General features: G+C 41.3%; 1 protein-coding gene across 1 annotated transcript in view; it reads right to left on the bottom strand.

Annotated features, from left to right (window-relative positions):
- Positions 1 to 24,988, bottom strand: part of samd10b (sterile alpha motif domain containing 10b) — a 37,298-nt gene continuing 12,310 nt past the window's right edge. Inside the window, exons 3-5 of the mRNA XM_053424062.1 lie at positions 16,173 to 16,341; positions 7,617 to 7,757; positions 1 to 23 (exon numbers count right to left, since the gene is read on the bottom strand). Of these exons, the coding sequence (XP_053280037.1) occupies positions 1 to 23; positions 7,617 to 7,757; positions 16,173 to 16,341 (333 nt within the window). The remainder of the gene's footprint in view (positions 24 to 7,616; positions 7,758 to 16,172; positions 16,342 to 24,988) is intronic.

Raw genomic sequence — 24,988 nt, forward strand, 5'->3', positions numbered from 1 at the left:
CTAAGAGAAGTTTCCAAAGGAGGCTGCAGAGAGAGGGGAGAGGAGGGAGAGCATAATTAGGGAGAGCATGGATAGAAAATGGAGCGTTGAGAGTGCAGCGAAAGTTTGTTCTAACAAACCTCTGTGCATCGTTAAAAATTCAGTACATTCCTCTATATTGGTCTTTATTTCTTAATGCATCATGAAGTTGTTTGTCCTTTGTGCTGCGTCTTAAAAACACACTAGTTTCAAAGATCCAGCAAAGCTCAACTATTGGGTTCAAAGCCCCTCTGAATCCGTATGAAACCCCTGACTCCTCCAGACCTACTCTGACCGGTGTGGCCGAGCTCTCACCATGTAACACACGGTATCAATCACAGCACAACAACCTGCAACAAACAATAATTTAGTATGAGGCTCCGGCTGAATTAATAAGTAAGAGGATAATTGCAGTGCATGACAATTACTGCAAAGAGACGAGAACAATGATTTACAAGCTCTGATTAATGAGCAAAGGAGAAAAAAAGGAAATATTCAAAATAACCTAGTTCTAAGTTTTTGTGAGACTTTAAAGTTGGATATCATGAAAACTCCTCAAAAGTAATGCCAAATCATCTCGCAGTATAATATCTGCCTTCACCATGTAAGATCAAGAGCAAAAGAGCAAGATGGCAGCACCTGTATCCGGATTATGTTAGCTTAATATTTCTGAAACAGGAGGAAGTGGGGACGTGTTGTCCATCCTTAAATACAGTCTACAGTTGCAGCGAGTACATTTTCAAATATAAATATATTTTACTATAATATACTTACTCAAATATTACACTGTGGAGCAAGCAGCTATATAAGTCATATATCAAAATGATGACATTAGGTAAAACAGCATGTAATGAGAAGCCTGTTTTCCTTAATGTCATTATCTTTCTCTCTCGCTCTCTCTCTCGAAACAACAGATGTGGCCAGATGGTTTCCCTGACAACTAGCCATCCTGAAATGACACCATGTGTCAGTGGAGGAGCAGACGTTCCTCTGTCAGACTGTTTTCAGCTCTAAAGGCCTCATTTTCTGATCGCCAAAGAAGACACACCACCTGTCTCTAGACACAGACAGACGTAGCGTGGCATCGGAGTGACCCTGGACCAGCAAATGACAGAGAGGCATTGATATGACCAGAAGCTTGTACAGCCAAAGAGGGAACCACCCCTTTGATAGAAGTAATTTTAAATGAGCTCCCTTTGTAGCCTTCAGCGTTAAAGAGATAGTTCACAGAAAAATTAAAGCTCACTCATCATCTACTCACCACTATGCTGATAGAGGGGTGGGTGAAGTGTTTGATTCCAGAAAACCCTTAAGGAGTCTCAGGGGTAAACTTGTGGCAGCCAAATCTGATACAATTGAAGTAATTGAGGCTTAAAACACGGTGTAAATGATGCAGTTTTGATTCCAATATGAATATTGGGGCTTGTGGACACTTGGATGACACCACACGAGCAGTTTGGAGGCATGTTATGTTCTTTCTGTTGTTTTGTTACGTCTGAAGGTAAAGTCGCCGGGTACTTCAATTGTATCGGATTTGGCTGCAACCTAAGTTTACCCCTGAGACTCCTAAAGTGTTTTTTACGGACTCAAACAATTCACCCTTCCCTCCATCGGCATAGTGGTGGGTAGATAATGAGTGAATTTTCATAATTCGGTGAACCATCCCTTTCAGGGCTGATGGGACGAAGGGACAGCTAGAACAGGACAAATTTGTGCTGAACAAAAAATGACATGTTCCTCACGTTGCTCTCTCTGTTACACACAGAGTTTCATTCATATTGTAACTCAAAGCTACGGTTCAGCTGGCGGGCATCACACAGAGCCCTGAATAAAGCTTTTCAAGGGTGGGCACCATCACAAGAGAGTTTCATAGTTGCTAACCAGGCTTACCAAGACAGTGTACCAGGGCAGCCAAAGTGTTGCTGACAAAAGGATGACATTTAATTTCAAGGCTTTCAGGCAGAAAGGTTTTCCCTGGCCTCACCTTTCAGTTGCAGGTTTTGTCTGGTTGAGGCAGGTTTCAGAAAAGGTAATAGTTTGGGTTAAAATAGACCCTTTCAGGAGGCTGAAGGCTTTGAAGCTACACTTCTCCCATGTGTGCTACCTCTTAGAGTCTGAAACCTGGCAGCTTCACAATTGCATTGACCAACTTTGATGAAGTTTCGGTGTGTAGTGAAGGACAGTTTATTATAAATATATACTAACAACCAGCGGCTGACAGGGAAGAGGGCACATCTAAAATCTCCCTCCACAAAGCTCTGCAGATGTTATAACAAACCCCTGCAACCCCTGAGAGAGCTATGGCTCTGGGCTGTGGAAGACATCATCTTTACCTTTCACAGATAACACAGCCTGCTGGAAAAAACATCAAAAATACTGTCGTGTCTAAAAAATACAAGATGTATGTGCTGCACCTTTCCCAAACGTAACAGGGTTGTGTACAAGAGGCATTTTTAACAGACTGAAGTAATGCAATGCACAATAGTGATGGATGAAGATGTGGATGGGACTACATGTATGAACCCTACATGTATGAGTTTTCATTTAACTTTGGAGCTCTGATTTAAATTTCTACACTGTGTGAATTTTTTACTTTACCTCAGGTTGACCCCCCCCCCCCCCCATTCATTCATTCAATATTAAGCAGAAATTAAGTTTTTCTACAGGAATAACTTTGAAAATATTCAGCAGACATGGAGCACACATGCAGAGCGGATTATGCTGCAGGTGCGTAGTTCTTTATCCTTTTTGTTCCACCATGAAACTAACTGTATTTATTGGAGCCCATTTGATCCAACAGGAATTTCACCTCACCACACTCTCTGCTCATGAAGGATGAAAAAGAGTCGAGTGGAGTGTTGAGCATGACTAACTGGTTTTCGTAACCCAGTTTGATGTAACAAAATGTTACCCTTTGCTCAGCACTTTATACAGAAAACATGAGAAAATCATATCAAATTTGTGATAGCTGTGTTATTCCACAGTTGTGGTTTATGTTAATCTATTCAGCTCCTATGTTCATTGAATAAACTGCATTCTTGTACAACATTATTTCACTGCTCTGACTTTCTGAATCAGATTTTTCTGTACTGCGTGTTATAATTCTTCCACAGTAAGCAAAGTAAGAGGAATCTCACTATATATTATAACCTACATGTACAAAAATAAAATGATGGTTATTTATTTATTAACCTCAAGTTCAATGAAAATCTATTTAAGTGTTTTCTGTCATGTTGAGTTACTGTGAATAAATCAAATCACTTGAGAGTTAATCGATTAAATAAATTGTGTGTATGATGTAAATATTTATGTATAACTTGTCTTGAACTTTATTCAACTGAAAAACCAAAACCACGTCACTGTGGAAGTCACCACAGTTAACTCTATCATATAAATTCAGTTCCACTGTTAAATATCTTGAAATGATTTTCTATAAATTGTCAACTTAATGGAATAAATAAAAAGAAACCAAGCTGGAAGCACAACACTGATGCGTTATCACCTCTGAACCTGATATCGTGATGTTGTGGAGAAATGGAGCAACATTAGCATGTATAGGCTCTTTAGCGACTAAATGCAGTATTCACATGATACAATGAGTAAATACTTTTCCAATTCGTATGTTTTTCTATGGACATATCTTGCTTATTGTGTGAACAACAGCATTTTCAACAGTGATTTGCAAACGAAGTAATGTGATTCCATGTTGAGTGTGAAATGTTATTATGGGGCTTTGAGTCTGCCGCAGACAGATTAGCCTGGTGCAGACAGTGGGGCCCCACAGCCAAGGAGTAAACCTGTTACCAGTCCAAGCTTTGTTTCACTCTTTTCAACTCTCATTTCTTTATCTGTGATCTGTAGATTTTATCCACAGTATTTTTAATGCCAGTGACGTCTGGGGCCGGAGGTGTAATGTTTCTGGGTTGTCCGTCCATACGTCCATCTCATTATTTTGAAGCTGATATCTTGGGAGTGCAGTATGTAGATTTCTTGAAATTTGACACAAATGTTCGCTTGTGCTCAAAGAAGAACTGATAACATTTTGTTGGTTGAAGGTTAAAGGTTACTGTGACCACATCCGTTACCTTTTAGTTTTTTTAATTCACCAGTACTTTGCTATCAACATTGCACTTAAGTTATTACAATCATCATAGTTGACTGCTGTTTGCAAGTATGTATTTGGTTTTAATATGTTTAATAATTTGTAATCTGTATATAAATCTTTAAATGTGTGACTTATCCGTGAAGAACGGCATAACAAAACTTTTTCTCGAGAAGTCTTACGCTCATTATGACAACTACCTAAAAAGATGAAATTAAGTTTTACATTCAAAGGTCAAAGGTCAACTTCCCTGTTGTACCACAAAGCTCTGCAAAGACAGTTTACTGGGTATCATTTAATGACACATCACAGGAACAGGAGGGGGTGAAGACTGTTACCATATTTCCTGTTGGCGGACGAGATAAGTCTAGCTTCGTATCTGTGAAGGATCTCAGCTCCCGTCTCAGTTGTCCGTCCTCATCTTTATTACATGTCAGTCGTTCTTTTCTCCACTCTGTCTTTGTCCTTTTAATTATCTCTGTTATCTTAAGATCTTGAGACTTAAAGAACCCACTGGCTTTAAAGGTTTAAGAAATCCCTAATGTGACTAATGTGAGGCTGGCCTTGAGCCAATCACCTGTAGGCTGACAACGTTTAAAATGTTGTCTCCCACTCCTGTCATCAGCTGTCAGTGACCCGCCTCCATCCCTGCACCACCTCAACTGACCGGGTCATCGCCCTTCATCATGCGTCCATGTTTCATTCCTCAGAACCACAACCACGTTCTAGGCTCTGGGGAGGAAAGCTCCTTCTGTCCAAAGCACCTAATTCACAACAACCACCTCCACGGTGCTCTACTTCCTTCTGGGGTCTATAGTATATTCCAACTGTTGACAATATATCTATTTTACTCATTCTCATTTGTTTCTCTTTAAGTCCTTTCTCATTGAACTAGAGCCACCAGCTTGCATTATTAAAATCATGTTTGTAATGCGTGACGTGTTTGGAGAAATAAAGTCGCCAATGGCCCTTTAAGTCGATGGACGTGCATCACCTCTGCAGTGATCTCACCCCACATCACCACCTCATCACACTTCTCATTTCTCTTTTCTCATTTCTCAGCCCCGAAACACCCTGTTATCGCGCCTCCAGTCCAGAGCCCCGGGTGTCCTGCCTCCATCACCTCTGAAAACCCTGTAACCATGTGGACCTCAGGTGTTTTATGAGGCCAACAAATTAGCCTGTCCTTGTCGCCTGTAGAGAGTCAGAGTCTGCTGAACTGGCAAATGACATTTGCATTGCTCTGTCAACACGAGTGTCGAACAGGAGTTTAATTATTTCTCTTTACCAGTCAATTGCGTCCCAAGTCTCTATTTAATACGGTTTAATTCAATTCAACATGCTTCACTGCCATGAATGTCACCACACACTTTGACACTTATAAGTTGAGTTAAAATGAAGCGAGGGAACAATAACTTAGAAAACAAAATAAAGGAGTTATAGCATCCTGGTGGTCAGAAGGGTTGAGGCTTGAGGATTGAGGCTTTTGGTCACATTTCATCATCACTTCCCCTTCCTTCTATTTCTCATCACTCCCTTATTCGTTGAAGCCAAGATATGTTATGACGTTTGTCAAGTTTATGCCTCAAAAAATAGGCTTGTGGATTTGTGGTGCCGGGAACCTCAGTGTGTTTGAGTTCGCGTACGCAGAGAATTCAATAATTATATATATTTTTGATATCTTTATTTTAACTGGAGAGCAGCCAAAATTCAGTCTTGCTTTATTATGTAACTGCTGCCCTTGTTCTTTCGTTGCTGTTGGATAATGACATGGTTCACTGTTCAGGGTTTGCATGGGAATGCTTTTCCTTGGACTGTTTGATGTGCTCTTGTGTTACTCTATGACCTCAGCTGAATTGGGAACATTTCATTTAAGGTTTTAGTCTTTAGAGAACAACCTCTTTTTTTCTCCCTGAAACACGCACACACCACACACTTGTACTTCTATCTTAGTGGGAACACTCATTGGCATAATGCATTTACCCTAACCATCACAACTACATGCCTAACCCTAACCTAAATCCAACCCTTTCCCTAAAACCAAGATTAAACCCTCAAACAAGCCTTTGAAAAAGTGAGAACTCATCATTTTGTCAGGCATGAACCTCAATACTATACATGCTACGATTCCAGCATCTGAAACACCTCCAATGCTGCAAGTGGGGCGGGGATCGGCAAGTACGCAAATATATGTACTGATCCGATGACGCACTTTTATGTATTAGTTTCACTCAGGTAAAATGCAATTTTTTTCCTAACCCAGAAATTACTTTTTCTTCATCGTCCAAAACACTAGTTGCTGTTCGTTATTGGCCTATATGCAAAGGCAGGGACGGAATAAATGACATCAGAACATCTCTATTCAAAACTTATTGTAGTGAGTAAAAACTATTTTTAATAGAAATAACAGCAGCAGTATGAATGGTCAGAGAGCGAATGTGAGCCTCTCATATTACAACAATGACTTCATTTACTTATTTAGATATAGCTGGTGCATAATAAATATTTGATGGCAAAAACAAGGTCATTGTTTGGGCTGAATTCTATTTTGGTCCAAAGCATTTATGCCAACAGAGATTTTTGCATATAGAGCGAATGGTTGTGTAGTTATGTTTTATTTTATTAATAAAGGCTCTGCACCTGGACACTCGGTGAATAAGAGGAGCACGGTAAAAAACATCCAGACACGTGTTCTGCCTCTTGTTTGAGAAGTGAATTACTAGGCAGCACATTGGAAACAACTACAGCAACAAGCAGGCTGCAATTTCACTTAAATACTGCAGATCTCCTCTTATTCTCGGGGAATGAGCGCTGCCAGGATGCTGCTGCTGAATATAGGTCATGATCTTGAATAATGGAGTCCAATGGAAAACCTGAGTGAAATGGCTGGAAGGTGCTCGGTGCCTCTGGCTCGGAATACAAAATCATGGAAAACTGAGGCACTACTCATCCATCAAAAAACTTTGTGCCCTGTGAGCCTTTACTAACACAATTTAGGAGTTTAAAAATATATGTGCATAATATATGTGTCTATATATCTGCATGTTTTACATTGTGGATGACTTTTCATCCAATTGATGGGTATCTATTTTATCCAGGTAGTTACAGGGAATAGTTGAAATCCGCCTCTACAGTGAAACTAAATGTGTTACACTTTGATGCCATAAAAACAGTCCCCAGAACAGGCTTCAGCTGTTGAATCCAGGTCAACAGAGATGCACTGAGCCAGTTTATTGATGGCTGAATAGTAAAAGTGTTAACTGGAGCCCTCATTCAAAAAAGCAGGGCAGCAAATCAACAGTGTCCATCAATAAAACCACACACAGCCACTAGCAATTGCACTCGGATCTCAACCTTCATGTGTGTCATGGAGGACATGCATGGCCTCGGACTGTATACGTCCAATTTAGCCAAACCCACTCCTCACAGAAATGCAGAGAAAACATGTTGACACTCAGACACTCACACACACACACACACACATCTTGTTACTCACTTCTGCTCAGGAGCTGCAGGTTGCGGACCTCCTCTCTGACCTGCAGCTGGAGGACTTGTTGGAGGACCTCCTGCCTCAGCGTCTCCTGCACGATCCCCATTCTCTCCAGCTTCTCGCCGTTTAAGCGCAGCAAAGCCCGTCCTGCCAAGAGGAGGAGGTGTAGAGTGGTTAGGAATTCACTCATCTAGAGAAATAGCCCTCTCTGCACGTCATTAATGTGACCATAAGAGCTGAGGTAATTTGATTTAGCCTGTGGAAATCAATCATTTAAGTCCATCAGATGGGGGAATTATTGCTAACACTTATAACACCACTGTAAGAAGATATAAGACATTTCAAGTGATTATTTATGTATGGTAATTGACGTCAATAATTTAACTATAACTGCATGTTACTCCATTATTAAGTAGTCATTAGATGCATTAGTGTGTTTTAAAGCATTTAGAAATCCACATACTGCTAATAAATGCTAAACTAGAGCGACCTAAAGTGTTCCCATATAATTAAGTAAATTTGTCAGTGCAGTGTGACTGTATATCAAGTGTATGCACAGACACAGATGTGCTCCACAGAACTTTAAAAAAATCATTCAACCAATATCTTCTTAAAATACTAATTCTGTCAGTGATACAAACACTCCCGTATAATGTGTCCAGGTTCAAAACACAGCCCGCTCTCTGAGGAGTTTTCATGTTCCTGCAGGTTTCCTCAAATTCTTCCAACAAGTGCATTCAACACGGAAACAGGACTTCTCATTTCCTCTCATATGCTGAGAATATGTCTGCAACTGTATATTGGATATTTTCAGATGTCTAATTTAGATCTCAGGATGAGGTGTTTATTTTCTGGTGGGCCCGGCGGCCTGGCAGTAAAAGACGGTGGCGTGGGCAGGATTACTCGTGCTGGCTGTTTGCTGTGGCTGAGCCTTGCTACAGAGTTTGGCAGTGAACCCTGTGGGACACCCCCATTTAACATACCATTACCCACAGTAAGCAGCTTTTATAAGCAAGCTGCTCTCACACAAACACAAAGAATATGTGAAAAACTTGAGACATGCATGTGTGGCGACACAGGCGCACAAACACAGGTTACCATGGCTAGGGGAGCTATGTCCTTACCAGTTCAGAGAGAAGAGGAATCCATCATATCAGCAGCCGCTCCGTAAGATGTCCAAATCATAATTAGACTCATTACTCAAGCAGCTCACTCTCTGTACCATTCATTCCCATTTTCTTCTCTTGGACATTAGTACACCCCTCTGTCTGTTGGTTCATCTCTTTATTTCCCTATATGTGCATTATGTATGTGCTGCAGAGGAACAGTCCCCCAAGTAATGAATGCTTTCACATAGTATGTGCTTCATACGCATATTACACACACAAGCACAGAGTTGTTTCTGTTCATTTTTTCATCCACAGCAGCCAATAAGCATTTGAGAGAGGAGAGCAGAGAGAGCAAGAGAAAGAGAGATGACAGACAAGAAAAGAACAGAGTAAAAGAGAAGATGACCAGAAGAACGTTAGTGAAATGAGAAGTCCTTTGTCCTTTGTTCCCTTTTCTGAGCCCATGCAATATAAATGTCCTTAATAGAGAGCTGGCAGTCATATTTTATAAAACAGGTTGGAGGTTGGAGAACAGACTTGAAGTTGTAACAGTGATGGACTCAGGTAGGTTTGTTGTGACCCCCAGTGGTTCCAGGCCTGGGGTAAAGTGCTCTGAAAGCATGTGTATAACAAACTGAGTGACTGCAACAATATCACAGGACTACAACAAACTAGAATTACTGCCCTGTGGTTGTATGCCTCCGCCAACCAGTGCAGGTTCAGTCTACAATTTTTTTTACGAGAGTCCAACTGGTCAAGATTGGTATAAGTTCCCTCAATGGAGACTTTTCTTATGTCCAAGAGGCCAAAATATTTTTGTTGGGTCACCGTGACTGTGACCTTTGAAAACCCAAATCGAATCAGTAAATTTTTCAGTCTAAGTGACCATTGGTGACAGATTTGAGATGATTCTCTTGACGCGTTATAATATAACATATTCACAAGGTAAAAAAGAGCTCTGTGAGTTCACAGAGACCTAAACCTTTGATTCCAAGTGAACAGTAACACAGACTTTAAAGAAATTCCCTCAAGGTGTTCCTGAGCTGCTGCGTTCATCAGACCAAAAAACATGTTGTGTTCACAGTGAGCTTGACCTTTGACCATTGACCCCCATAATTTAATCCTTGAGTCGAACTGACCAAGAAGAACCTTAAAACCTAATGCTTCTGACCACTGTCTTTTTCATCTGCCTGGAGACATCACAATCTTTGGAGTTGTACCACATTGCTCTATAACCTCCATATTCCTCTTTTGGAATAATTTTACCTCAATTATGTGACCAGAGTTCTCGACAGTCTTCCCATGTTTTCAACCGTTTGTCTCAGTTCACTGAACTGCTGACCAATGCACTCTCACAAATCAAAGCTCACGAGGCTCTGTCTGCTCCAATCTTCATTTCCTTCTTTTTATGCAACTCTGACTGTGCAACCTCTGGAGGTAAAACACATTTGATCTCGGTATTGAACGTTTGAGAAATCTTGTACTGAATCCAATCTCTTAGAGTGGCACTGAAGTAGGAGCTAAAGTTTGATTATCGGGACAGAGCTAGAGTCTGTACTTTGACCCCGTTTCTTCAATCAGCAGAGAAGAGGGAACTTTTATCGTTAACAAAGCTTTGTTGAAGTTGAGTGATTGATTCTTTGATGGCAGCAGACAGACATTATATCAGCAAGCAGCAATAATTATGGTTTTCTTCTTCCATCCCATGTCTTTGAGATATGAGACGCAGCTCTCAGTGGAACTAGACAGGCTAAACGAGGACAGAACTGTGAACTAGTCCCTTTACAACCAAAGGGCCTGAACAATGAGCACAAGAGCCACGTCCACTGTGGGCAAGGCATAAAAAAAAAACAGTTAACTCTCATTATGTATTATTGGATGTGTATGTATGTTTGTGTGTGTGTGTTTATTTACTTCTCTTCAGAGTCCAGGTGACCTCTTTTTCTAGCCCATAGAGCTGAACAGTATATTGTGCGAGCACAACTACCTACGCCCTACGGGATACAACAACAATAGTTGTTAATTTATTTTGTGCACAGTTACACAATTCTGTGCACAAACACACTCATCAACCTATTCTTTCCATCCCCGCTATAGTTTTCAAAGGTGTGTCTGCCAATAGAATGCACCAGAAATACCACTGCTGTCAGTCTCTCTCTCTCTCTCTCTCTCTCTCTCTCTCTCTCTCTCTCTCTCTCTCTCTCTCTCTCTCTCTCTCTCTCTCTCTCTCTCTCTCTCTCTCTCGCTGTCTCGCTGTCTCTCTGTGTGTGTACAAGCACCGAAATGAGACAAAGCAGATGAATGGAGCTCAAATCAATTCCCTTCAGACAGACTTAATACAGGTCCTATAATAATTGCCTGCAGATAGGGAAAGAAGTGCTGTCGAAGGAGAGGAAGAAAAAAAAAAGACACAAAACAAAAGCTGTTTCAATAGAGATTGCTTCTCTCAATTTGGCTTCAAAATAAACTGCTTATTAACAATGTCTGTGGGCAAATGGGAAGCAGGCCCGGGAACATAATGACGCTTAAAGGAGGGGGAAAAGCAATCCAAGAGGGAGAAAGGTAAAGGCTTCCTTATAAGAGAACAACCTTTAGATTAAACCTTTGATAGGCCACCAATTCAGTCCCTGCTTTCCCTGAAGGCCTGCATAATGTATCACCTCTCTGTCAGCCTGTATATACAGTAGCACCAAGGTTGAGTGTGTTGCCCTCCAGCTACATTTTGCATGTAACTCACTCCGTTTATTTCACTTCCACTCTGGGTAAATGTATATACTCTATATTCCCTCGATATATCTTCATCCTGTCTGGCTGATTTGGCACACGTGGCATTAAATTGTGACCCGTGTCAGGATACGACCTTCGATAAGATGAATGGAACATTAATGCAAGGTGTGAATTCATGGCGGCCGCAGCTGGACTGTAATTCTATCTGTAAGATCACATCCGAAGGTGGTTTAACCTGCGTTTTTATCAGATCTCAGTCTGTAAACGTACTGACCGGCAGCAGATGACAGTTTATTGACTGACAGCTGAGGTGCTGAAGTCGAACCTGCTGAGCGACTGTATGGCTGCAGTTTCTCATGGCAGAGCGGACGGAATGTGGAGAGCAATAAATAAATTAAATCAGTAGGTGTGAATGCAGTCGTGCCATTATTCAGAGAACCAATCTAGGCACAGACCACATCAATAATACCAGGGGGTATGAATAAACAGGGCTTCTGTCACTAAATCCCATTCACACCATGACCCACCTTTCACTGTCAAGCTTTCATATTGATAAATATACAGAGTTTTATAATTACCAAAATATTTCTATAACTAAAATTACACTAAAATTGGCTGCGGTTGTATTTAGAGAGTTGACTTTAAATGAAACTGGTATCTAAGTTAATTATTTAAATATGAAAAGTTGAACTCAAAAGAAATGAACCCCCCCCCCATTCAAATCACTTCAGTCAGCGTGTTTTCTGCAGCTGCCTCACTTGATCCGATTGGAGCTTTCAGCGGCTTATGATATGCAACTTTTTAAATATGCTAGCTGCAGTGCAATTGCTGTTACTTTACTTTACTAATCTTATCTTATGTTACTGGTAAACTACATTTACATATTTCTGATGATCCTGTAGATCCCAGCTGACACATAGACTGCATTTAAAACCCTGGACAGGTCGCCAGCGCACCAAAGGTTCGACATACAGAGATAAACAACCATTCACATTCACATCTAATGAAATACAATGATTGGACCAACTTCAAACATATCTGGATCACAGGTGTTCTGCAACAGGAAGAGAAGGTGGCATGCTGTGACTCTGCTTATCAGTAAGAAGAGTAAATCACAAGGCAACTAATTTCCTTCACATATATTACTGTGTGGTGAAAATGCCTGGCAGCCAATTTCCTACCCTTGACCACCAGCAGACAGAATTATCTAAATGTAAAATATTTGTAATATAAGAGCCAGTAAAAGTATGAGGAAAGATGAAAGCATGAATTCAATGTAAGAGCTAGAGACACTGAAGAAGCGGCACTGACCTCAGGCAACTTGTTTCACGGTAATGGTGCCCTTACACTGGGAGACTGAGAGAACCACTTTACTATTACTTTTGGGTCAGTAGACAAAGATGATACACAGAGACACACACAGACACACACAGACACACACAGACACACACAGACACACACTCACTCCATGTCTTCACTGCTGCTGAGATCCAACCTCCTTCTTTGTTTGAAAAAGGCAGAGACTTTTATACGGAGAACATTTACTGACAACATAACACATTTCCCCCAAGCCGCTCCCCCTGTGTGTGTGTTTGAAAAGACATAAATAAAAGTGATCACATCAGAGCTGCTCGAACTGTGACGGTGGCAGCGTTGTTAACCCTGAAGCCAGTGTGTGTGTGTGTGTGTGTATATATGTGCCTGTGTGTTTCTGTGTGCATATGCAAATTTGAGTGGTGGCTAACCCCACGGCACAGAACAGCAATCTGTTCTCAGCAAGACACTAAAAAAGAAACTGCTCTACCGTGTGGTCTGTCATGGCCGTCTGAGGGTGTGTGTGAATAATTGTGTGTGTGTGTTATTCTCCCTCGCAAGTGGAATGCATTTGTGTGGGCTCATTCCCAAATAAATGCATGTGTGCATGTGTTAGTGTGTGTGTGACGCTGTTGTTTGAACTTGAAACACGGTAACCTCCCATTTTTTCCGCAGCTTTCCCTTTCTTCTCCAAAAATAGGCCGCACGCCTTTTCGTTACCTCACATGAATGCCTTCTCAATCTCCTTTGGAGAGATTTGGGTGTAAACCTGTTTCCAGTTGAAAAGGCTAAGCCCTGGAACCACAAACCTAAAAATAATACGTGCGTGAGATTTGTTAAGCCTTTTATGGCATTGCCTTGAAATGTCTTAGTCCGCAGGAGAATCACGGAGGTCAATGAGCAAGGTCCTGAAGATATTAAAGGATTCTTTTCTGCGTCAGTCTTACTGTTGATGTGGATCTTGGTGCCTTGGTCTGTGCTGTAAGGTGTGAGGGAGAAACTGCACAGATTTTGCTCGGTTCAAAAAAACGCAGTCCCGTGTTTGAGGCTGGTATGAAACCTCAGTCGTCCCACTGAGCCAAATCAAGTCGCTATATTTAAAAGTTCCCCACTGAGCTGTGACGGACAGACACCTTCTAATGGAGACGTGTGGGTTGTGCTGCCGGTTTTGACTTAATGCTCAAGTGTTACAAAAAAGTGAATGAGAAACACGGTAGAAACTTAGCTGTATGTATGCTGGACAATGAATTTGAGGGTCTAATTCAAATTATCCATCTTAACCACTGGTAGTCACAATCTGATCCTTCCAGAATCTCTCAGGGGAAATCTACAATTTTTGTTTTTTATTCTGTCTAATATGCTTTAGATGAGACAGGAACAAATCCCTGTGTTTTATGGACAAGAAAAAAAACTGGATCGACTCCAAGACATCACAAATATAATCCGAACCCACAGTCAGAGTGGGTTTTTACCTAATTATTTGAGTACCCGCAACAAGTAATTTACGTAATGTTTTTTGCAGGTAGTCTCAGTGAAATACAGATGGCATGTTTGTGTGGCTCGGCATTTTGTCCCCAATTTCTTTTAGACCTATTTTTATGCACATACAGTGCCTTGCATAAGTATTCACCCCCCTTGGACTTTTTCCCATTATGTACTGTTACTAACTGGAATTCAAATAGACTTAAATAAACTTCTTCCCGTTTGATCAACAAAACATGCATAGTACTTTGGAGGTGCAAAATAAATTTTATTGTGACACAAACAATAATGAGAACAAAAAAGTTGGCATCTGTTGGGTGCATAAGTATTCACCCCCCTGTGTCAATACTTGGTAGAACCCCCTTTCGCTGCAATTACAGCTGCAAGTCTTTTGGGGTATGTCTCTACCAGCTTTGCACATCTAGAGATGGAAAGGTTTGTCCATTCTTCTTGGCAAAAAAGATGAAGCTCAGTCAGATTGGATGGAGACCGTCTGTGAACCGCAATCTTCAAGTCTTGCCATAGATTCTCTATTGGATTGAGGTCTGGGCTTTGACTGGGCCATTTTAAGACATTAACATTCTTTAATCCAAACCATTCCTTTGTAGCTCTGGCTGTATGTTTAGGGTCATTGTCCTGCTGGAAGATGAACCTCCGCCCCAGTCTCAAGTCTTTTGCAGACTGCATCAGATTTTCTTCAAGGATTTCCCTGTATTTGGCTCCATCCATCTTTCCCTCTATTCTGACCAGTTTCCCTGTACCTGCTGAAGAGAAGCATCCCCACAGCATGATGCTACCACCACCATGTTTCACTGTTGGGATGGTGTGCTCAGGGTGATGGGCAGTGTTGGGTTTTCGCCACACATAGCGTTTTGCATTGAGGCCAAAAAGTTCAATTTTGGTCTCATCTGACCGGAGCACCTTCTTCCACATGTTTGCTGTGTCTCCCACATGGCTTCTGGCAAACTCCAAACGGCATTTTTTATGGATCCCTTTCAACAATGGCTTTCTTCTTGCCACTCTTCCATAAAGGCCAGATTTGTGGAGTAGACGACTAATAGTTGTCCTGTGGACAGATTCTCCCACCTCAGCTGTGGATCTCTGCAACTTCTCCAGAGTAACCATGGGCCTCCTGGTTGCTTCTCTGATTAATTTTCTCCTTGTCCGACTCTTCAGTTTGGGTGGACGGCCTCCTCTTGGTAGGTTTGCGGTTGTGCCATATTCTTTCCATTTTCTTATGATGGATTTTATGGTGCTCAGAGAGATGTTCAAAGCTCTGGATATTTTGTTATAACCTAACCCTGCTTCATATTTCTCCACAACTTTATCCCTGACCTGTTTGGTGAGCTCCTTGGTCTTCATGATGCTGTTTGTTCAGTAATGATCTCCAACAAACTCTGAGTCCGTCACAGAACAGGTGTATTTATACTGAGATTAAATTGCAGACAGGTGGACCCTATTTACTAATTATGTGACTTGCAAATGTGACTTGTGAATGCAATTGGTCGCACCAGATCTTTGTTAGGGGTTTCACAGTAAAGGGGGTGAATACATATGCACTCAACACTTTTCAGAATTTTATTTGTAAATAATTGTGAAATCCATGTAATATTTCCCCCCACTTCCAAATGATGCACTATTTTGTGTTGGTCCATTACATAAACTCACGATGAAATAAATTTTAATCTGTGGTTATACCATGACAAAATGTAGAAAAGTCCAAAGGGGGTGAATACTTATGCAAGGCACTGTATAACACACAACACATATCAGTGTTAATAAGGTCGATTTGAGATGTTCTAAACCTATATCCCTTAAACCAATCCCAGGTCACTTTCATTTGATTTACACTGTCAAGATTCACTACAACAAACTAAGAAATGATGCTTGACAATGGTCTGTAATCAGCGTGTTGTGTTGTGGACTGTACCTGTGATGGCGTGATGAGAGAAGGCCTCAACGTAGGTCAGGTAGTTGTGAGGACAGTGTTTCTTAAGCCACTTGCAGACGTCCTGCTGAGTCCACAGCACCACAGGTTTGGACAGACTGGAGAGTGTCGGACTGGTGTGATACACAGTGAAGGCTTCACCCGGACGCAGCTACAGAAACACACAGGAAGCAGAGATCATTCCCGGTTAGTGCAGGTACAGTAATAGTCAGACAATGTCAGTAAGTGTGGGTATATGTGTGCGTATTGGCTAGTTCCACATTTTTCAGATAATCACCTTGTAATTGCTCTGTAGCTTTTTTAATTTAAACAACATGCAGAATTGTCTCATTAATGATAAAACTGTTGCAGCGTGTTTTAATGTCACAGTTTGCTAGAAAGTCCCTGTTGGTTGTCAAATAAATCAGTACGACGGAGTGTTAGAGCCACTTAAAGCGAGAATAACGTAATAATAATAATAATATTATGAGAATAAAGATGTATTATAAGGAGAAAAATGTCTAATGGGCTCTTCTTGCTGTTAACAGGTAATAGTTTGGTAATTTCACTTATTTCTTCTCAATTACAACTTTCTTCTCATATTATTACATCATTATTGGTGAAATTTCTAATTTTCTTTTCAAATGAACCAAATACTCATATGTCATATATCAGAAATGGAAGAGTGCATGAAATAAAGTCAGAGGTTACTACAGTATTTTGTAAGTTAAAGTGTTATATCTCTTTTTTATAACAGATACAAGCCAAATCATCACTGTAGTGTTACCTATGTAATAATCTTAAACCTAACCCACTATAACAGTGAATTTAGTGTTGAGGTTTGTAGGCACAGATGGACAAACAGCTGCTGTTCTTCTGATTAAAGGGCTCCCAGATTTCCCCCTTTCAAAGAGAATGAAGTTCCACTGCTTCCTTTTCTCACACATAACATTTTTTAAATCTGTACTACACTCTACTGTCAACAACTCATCTTGATGCGCTATCTACATTCCACTGGTTATTCCCACCACCAGCATGGCTGCAGACGCTGTGTCCTATTGTGTCTGGCACGGTCATTCCCCGGAGGTAATTCACCCAGACAGCAGTGTCTTCATTATGCAGTCTGCATAATATTAGTGGGACTCTTGTCATCTTTATCTTTCAACTTCTCGCCTTTACACCTCTCATCCTCCATTTCTGTCTTTTCTTCTTCACACGCTTCTCCTTCGCGGCCCATCCTCTGTGCTTCAATGTGCGGGGAATTAATACGGACGTTAATAAAGTCACAACCGGTTCAGATGGGCAGAAGACACAACCAGTTGTCCTCTCAGCTATCCCTCTCCCTCTCTCTCTCTCTCTCTCTCTCTCTCTCTCTCTCTCTGTGTTGAGCGACTTAACTCTCATATCTAATCCTTTCATTCAAGCCGTGACTGAGCCAACTCCGCAACAAAGGGCTTGGCTGATTTTCAACAGAGGAACGCTGAAGTGCTGCCAAATGTTCCACATCATAACTGACTGCGTTTAATGGGATTGTGTATGCTGAAATTGTCGCACACACAAACGGAAGATGCACTTTAATTGTGGCTTCAGATCCAAAGTTATCCGCTGTTAACGACACGACGTGTAGCTCCAAACCTCCATATCTCATAATGTGATAGAAGCAGGTTCATAACCATCTTTGCCATCTGCTGTAATGAGACCTCCTCCTGTCGATTTAAGCACCAATCAGCCCCATCAAGTTCTGCTTGGTCCACTCGCTAAGTGTGTTCTGCTTTGTAGGCCGTAATTGGAAACAACTCCATTTTCCCTGCCCCAGTGTGTTTCCTTATTACGCGCATGCAAATACATCCTGACTCGACAGAGCGTTGAGGCCATTTTAATAACCCAAATTTACTGCTCAGCCCCGTCATTAATTGAGATCTAGTTGGGTAAAGGTGTGGAAACGCTCCCTCTCGTGGGTGATTGAGTGTGGACAGGAGCGGGTAAGAATGGTCCCTCATCTTTATGGATAATAACTGACTCCACAGAACCCTGAAGCTGCATCGACCCTGCTGCAAAAAGATCCGTTCATCTTTTCATTCAAAGTTCAGTGAAGCTTAAGTCAGTAGGCAGAGCCCTGAACTGGAGACTTAGATGTCGTTGACGTAAACGTAGGTATACCCACTTATTTTTAAATGTGTATACAGTATAACCACTTCTAAATCGCCTGTGGTGCGCATCATTCAATCGTGCACGTATTCGAAGAAGAAGACTAACCTGCCGTGATGTCATTACTCAGCTCAGCAAGTATGCATGCGAGTACTGGTAAATGCGTATTCGTGTGTAGTTTAATTCTTAGGAGTCACAAATAGAAGTATTTGTGCTGGTGTGTTATCAGCCTGTCTGCCAGTTTCCTCAGTGAACATTTCTTAGCAGACACCATTATTGTTATTCAGTGAATTTCTTTGCATTGGTAAGCCAAGCATAATACCAAGCTTATTCAGAATGAGTTTGTGTTAAATTATTATTTATAAACAGAGGACATTTGTGGATATAACAGCACAAGTTCACTAGTGTTGGTTTGAAGCCTTAACCTCACCTTTAGCAATACACATGCAAGATGTGAAGGTAGTCAGATGTGTGTTCCAATGGTTGATACTGCCAAATAAAATCCTAAATATTTCTATAAAATATGACTTCATCATAAATAAAAGTGGTTGTTGACCGTGTCTTCAGAGTGCAAATTATTTACCAGAAATTTACATTTTCTAGATACAAAACATTGCAGACGTTTTCTGAAGCGGAGACTGTGAATTATTGCTGACAGAGTCTAAGAGGATTGCTTTGTATGAAAAATTGAAATGATGCAAATGGAAATTCATATTTCAACAGTAGAGATACGAAGTAATAGGAAAACACACATGAGGTATTTTGATGTGCATCATCCAAAGATGATACTTCTCAGCTCATCGGGAAAATTCAATATGCACTGTATTAAAGATTAAAGATGTTTGTAAACTCTCAAGAAAAGGAGTATTTTTTACAACCATCATTTACATGTGTGCTGCCTGTATGAAGGAGCTGATGTGTTTCCCTGCTGCCTCTACGACCCATAGTAATAAAATATAAATATAAATTATCACAGTATTGAGTCAAAGAACCGGCAGATTCATAACAATCCAAGGATCTATTTTATATGACAAAATAAATAGAGTATATACTTCTAAAAAGATAACCCAACAATCTGTTGTAATTTATCTTGTATTAGCTTTAATAGCAACAGAGTCATTGCATCATGATAAAAGAATGAGATGTATTTATGAGATTATATAAAAGAAAATAGTTATTAGAGGGGATAATCAATTATTCTCTGAGAGTTTAAAGTCGCAAACTAAATAGAAAAAGTGAATAGAATTGCGTGTTTCTTTTGTGTGAACCATATTGATTTACTTTACACGGTTGGATTTACATCATCACACCACGTTTGCTGCTGTTTTCAGTGTGAAACGCCTGCAGTGAAAGATCTAATCAAATCATACCTTTAAGATCACAGTCAAGAATATGAAAAACGCTTGTTGTCTTTGCTCACAATAATGCGATTGTGACATTGAAGCGACACTGCCGTGAAGCAACGTGCTGATTTGAATAAGTTGAGAGCTTTGTGCATCTGGGACAAAGGCGCAATGGAAATGAAGCTCAGCAAGCAGCTGCTTCTCTGGTGTGATGAGATCGATACAAGCTTTCAAAGTGAAGCACATAGCAGTGTGGTTCCTTAGCAATGACACACTTCTAATATCTGACTTCAATCTCAAAGAATTGTAGATTTTGTTTCGTGAAAATGTATTATTTTATATTCTCCGATTTTTATTCCATCTACATTTTTTTTTCCGTGTCGATTTCCTGGACTGCACAGAACCAAAGAAACATGACAAATACAGAATGAACAAATAACAACAAAAAGAAAGAGACGACAATACACAGGGGAGCGGGGGGGGGCGGATACTCCTTGCATGAGTAATGGCCTTCATCATCAAGAAGCCATACAGCATGGAAATGGAATGATATGTCCCCATCATCCCACCCCCTCTTTTCCTCCTCCCCTGGTTCTCGCGCTGTTCTCTCTGCGGCCATCCATCAGTGTGTCTCCCCTCTGGCTGGCTCTCTTTCGTCCCCGTTCACCCTCTACCAACCCCCCCCCTCCTCCTCTAAAGACCTACTTCTGTCCAGCGGGAGCAGCACCCTCATTCATTACAGGGAGGACGATGAGGGAGAGATGGACCGGAGGAGGGGAGGAAAGGCACAGGCAAAGTGGAGGCTATATGTACATTGGAAGTATTAATAATAGAATGAGGAAGAAGAGGAGGAGGAAGGCGGTTGATGTAAACTGTAGCGAAAACATGAAGGACGCATCTCCCCTTCCTCCCACTGTCCAGAATTGAAGCCAAAATATCCCGAATAGGAACGCTGCCATCTTGCACATTTGGATCCAGAAGATGGAGGTGGAGGGATGGAGCCACGGTAGCGACGTCCCACCGATAAACGCATTCCACATTTAAGTTGTCAATCATGATGTTTCTTTCTAGTTATTACTAAACTTACTGGATACAAATCTACAATTTCACATACATCAGTGTAAAAACAGAAAAATTCCTAAAATGACAGAACCCATCTTTGAGAAATATTTTTGGATGTGAACTTTATGTTTGGTCCAAGTACCATAACACGGAGGAGGCGGGACTTTTGACCTATCGAGATGCTGTAGCTTCCCTATAGGTCCATCTCTACATACTGCCTATGGAAGAGACTGCTCCAAGTGGCTTTTTAACATGTCAGATATTAAATCAAAACTCAAATGGAAGAAAAAACTTGTGATACTTGACATCAGAGTGGGGCTTTTTCTTTAGCTCCCATATCAAATCCTGTTGTCAAAACAAATGTGAGATAATACCACTCTCATGTTTGTCGCTTAATATGAAACTGGTATAGGTCATAAATCCTGCCTCCTCCATGTTAGTGGATGGGGCTCGGACCAAATTAAAAAGGTGGTCCTGTCATTTTCGGTAGTCCTCATCGCAATAGTGTTCCATGGTTAATTTCTCCAGTGAGGGGTTGTCCATTCTCTTTATGCTAAACTATAATCTAATTGGCTAATGGCTAGCTTAATTAATGAGAGGGGGGAAATAAGGCAAAGCTCCCCCGATAAATTATTAACATCATAACAGATGGTTTTAAGGTGTGTCTGTTCCTTAAGACATGTTATTCTGCTGTCCTGCTTCCTCACATCCCATTTCCCGTCCGACTCCACATACTTTCACTTACCTCTCCGCACTTTTCTATCGATCAGTGGGCAGAGCAGCTTATTTGTCCTTACCTTCTTACTTTGTTTTATCACGTCTCTCATCCCCCCTCTGCTCACTCCTCATAGATTTTACCCTGTGCCTCCCTGACTTCTGTGCACTGTGCTATGATTTGGGTGTTTGTGTGTGTTTGTGTGTGTGTGTGTGTGTGCATGCCCTGCCTCACTGTGTAGCTGCTCAGGGATTAGCTGCAAGTCAGGAGAGCGTGGGGAACCCTTACCATTCCCTGTGTGGCCTGTAGCACATCTCTTCTGATCCTTCTGTCTCTGCACATCCAGATCCTGCTTCAGATTCATCAATGACGCTTTGCTAATTAATTGTGAAAATTCCCTGTGTGTGTGTGTGTGTGTGTGTGTGTTTGTTTGTTTGCAGTATATGCTTGCATATTTGGATAACTGACTCTAACATGCATGCCATGAGCTCACACCTGCCTTCCCCACTCAGCTCTGGATCTTTCCGTGCTGTCACTCCATCCCTCTACAGGAAACAGATCGCTCCCCCTCCGTCTCCCTTGTCTGCTCGGCTGTCCCACCTAACAACTCTCCCTTTCCATCTCCACACCTACTGTTCCCATCCATCTTCGTCCCTGCCAGATCAGATCCCCACTCTCCAATCTGCCTCTCCAGTCCCACAGACCCAGACACGTCCTGACATGTGATCCTTCGTGTCTCTTCCACACCTCTGTATCCCTCTTTTCATTTTATCCCATCCTTCACTCTCCTCTGCTCACGTACAACAAACCCTCCTCAGTACCCCGGCTTCTGTTGCATCATTTAACTCCCTTTTGTACGCCACCGCTCTGCGGAGCCTTGTGCGTTTGAGTGTCGTTGTGATTCTTTAACTGTTGACGTGCAAGATTTTGTGAGTGTCTGCTCGAATGTTCCTGTGCAAGTGAGTGTGTGAACTGTCAACCCCTGTTAGCGTCGCACAACTGTGTCTTCAGTTGTCCTCAGGACTCTGAGTGCGAAGACGTCTTACACTCATGTGAATATGAGCGGGCTCTCAGTGGGTGGACAAAAGGCCAGATGGGATGTTTCACAAAGCTCTTGATTTTGAATGAGTCAAACATGTGTCTTGGTAAGAACGACACGTCCCTGAGTGGCCGGACGAGGACGGTACAGAGTGAAGCCTTTCTGCCTCCCTGCACAGCCGCTCTGTGTCGCTCTGCTGTGTCTCTAAAACCAAAAGACTACCCTGCATCAGTATACCAGCACATCTACTGACTGAGGGCATGCTTCATAACAAATCCTCAAACCTAAACCACAGACTGTAAAGAAAAACTGCTAAGTATTTACTGGGTCAAAATTCAATATGAGAACTCTCTGATCAGAGGCTCTTATCAGCAGGATGATGTTGGTCTGTGCCCGTCAAAAATGACCCACAATTACATTAAAATTCATACGAGGACTTGATCTGCCACCTTTATCGGTAAACTTTAGGCAATTAAAGTTCTAGGTCAAAGTTACAGATGGCCCGGGTCCCAGGATACGAACGTGAGCCCAGTGCAGTCTGCTGCAAGGAGGTGTGACGCAAGCTGCTGCTTATGGTATCGAAGGCACATAGTATAAACATCCACCCCATGTCTCCTCATTCTGAGGTTTTGGAGCAATATACAAACATCATTATCGTCATCATAATGTCAATACTGTATGTTCACCATGTTCACCATCTTACTTTATATCTTAGCGTTTTAACGTGTTAATAATCAGCACAGAGCAAAAAGCTGAAGACCACACAATGGCAATGTGCTCGAGGATTCTCTATATTTGTTTTCAAAAGTGATAGTATTGAGTTTTGGGGGATGATGGCAATACAGATATTCGGGAATACATATTTTTTAGCAATACTGATCTATACATTATATATATTTAAATCAAAAAATATGTCGGTATCAATACCTTAAGACAAAGAAATGAAAGTGAGATTTGGTATTTTGCAGTTAAACCTAACTAAGACATAAGTAGCTAAAAATCTAATTACAAACAAACATATAGAGCTTGAATTTAGAAAATAAACATATTTTAATGTACAATATAAAGATAAATACACAAGTTTTCATATCCGCATGCATTGGCTAACAAATGCTGATATATATATTATTTTTTTACGAAAGGCTCACATCTATTCCATCATATATCCAAGGCTTTTGAATTCCTAAATGACACTGGGCTCATGTCATTGTCTGACTCCAGAGCAGAGCAGGACAACAGCTGCAGTTTCTCATGAACTCTACATGTGAATCCATAAAATAATGAGCTTGACCGGAGACAACCACCTTAAAAATGTAGGGTGAGTCTCAGTGGTTCTGTTGAAAGCGTTTGTCGAAGCTAGAAAGTTTCTGGTTGTACAGACTTTTTTTTTCCTTCTCTCCTTACTTCACCGCTTTGTGTCTGTGTCAGCTGAGGTCGGCCACTGTGTTTTCTAACGAGGAGGGAAAGAGCATCATCCGACTGCTCCTTCTCATTCGCCCACCCAGAAAACTCACTTCCTGAAACAGGGGGTAGCCGGGGCCTGATATGCAAATGTCCTTCCAGTATTGTGTCTCTGTTATTCCACCTATTCCCCGGTCTCATCTAAAGGTTCATCCACAAGCTGAGTGTGTCTGAGATCCAACCACTAACCCCCCCTTCCCCCCATCTGGCTACCCAAACGACAGCCAATCGGAGGCCACAGGAGATGAGCCAGCTATGACTCATTATTTGGAAAAATCCTACCAGCAGATAGGTCTGCACATATAGGTCCACCTTCTGCAGTGTGACCACACAGATGAGTGTATAGCCTCCATTTTAACAGTTCAGTTAAGCTGTTACTGGGTCAGCAGCAGCTACTGGGTGACATAACACATAATTACACTGTTTCCAGAACAGTCTATTTTGAAGAAAGATCCAAAAAGAAAAAAAAATCTTCATGGAGGCAGAAGCGTTTCAAAGTGAGGTTTCAGAGTTTTTGGAAGCTGAGGGAGTGGAACTCAGGCGAGCACAGTATCTCCTTACTGGTCATTTTTATACATTTCTTTTTCAGAATTTTTTTTGTAATCATTATTATGACTTTTTTGTAGAAATCTCTTTTTCCTCCAAAACGGCCCCAACGCTGCCCTGTAGATGTAGTTATCCTCTATGGTTGGTATTTTTGAATGTTGAGATTTTATATATATATTTGATTTACCTATTTTACAGCGTACTTTGAGAAAGTCTGTACACAGAGTGGTGCAGGGTGGCGGCTTGTATAGCAGCACATAATGTGTTTCTACCGGCTATATTAAAATGATAAGGACGATTCCCCAAGTGCCACATTATATATCTATATATATATATATAAAGAAGCTGAGCTCTCTTTCACTTAACTCCCTCATTACAGCTGATGTGTGCACAACTAGTGCAATGAAGAGAAATCTAAACATCACTCCTGAGAGAACTGGATGTGCACACACACACACACACACACACATACACACACACATACACACACACACACACACACACA

This window comes from Pleuronectes platessa, chromosome 6 (genome assembly GCF_947347685.1).
Source record: "Pleuronectes platessa chromosome 6, fPlePla1.1, whole genome shotgun sequence".
In the NCBI taxonomy this organism is placed as follows: domain Eukaryota; kingdom Metazoa; phylum Chordata; class Actinopteri; order Pleuronectiformes; family Pleuronectidae; genus Pleuronectes; species Pleuronectes platessa.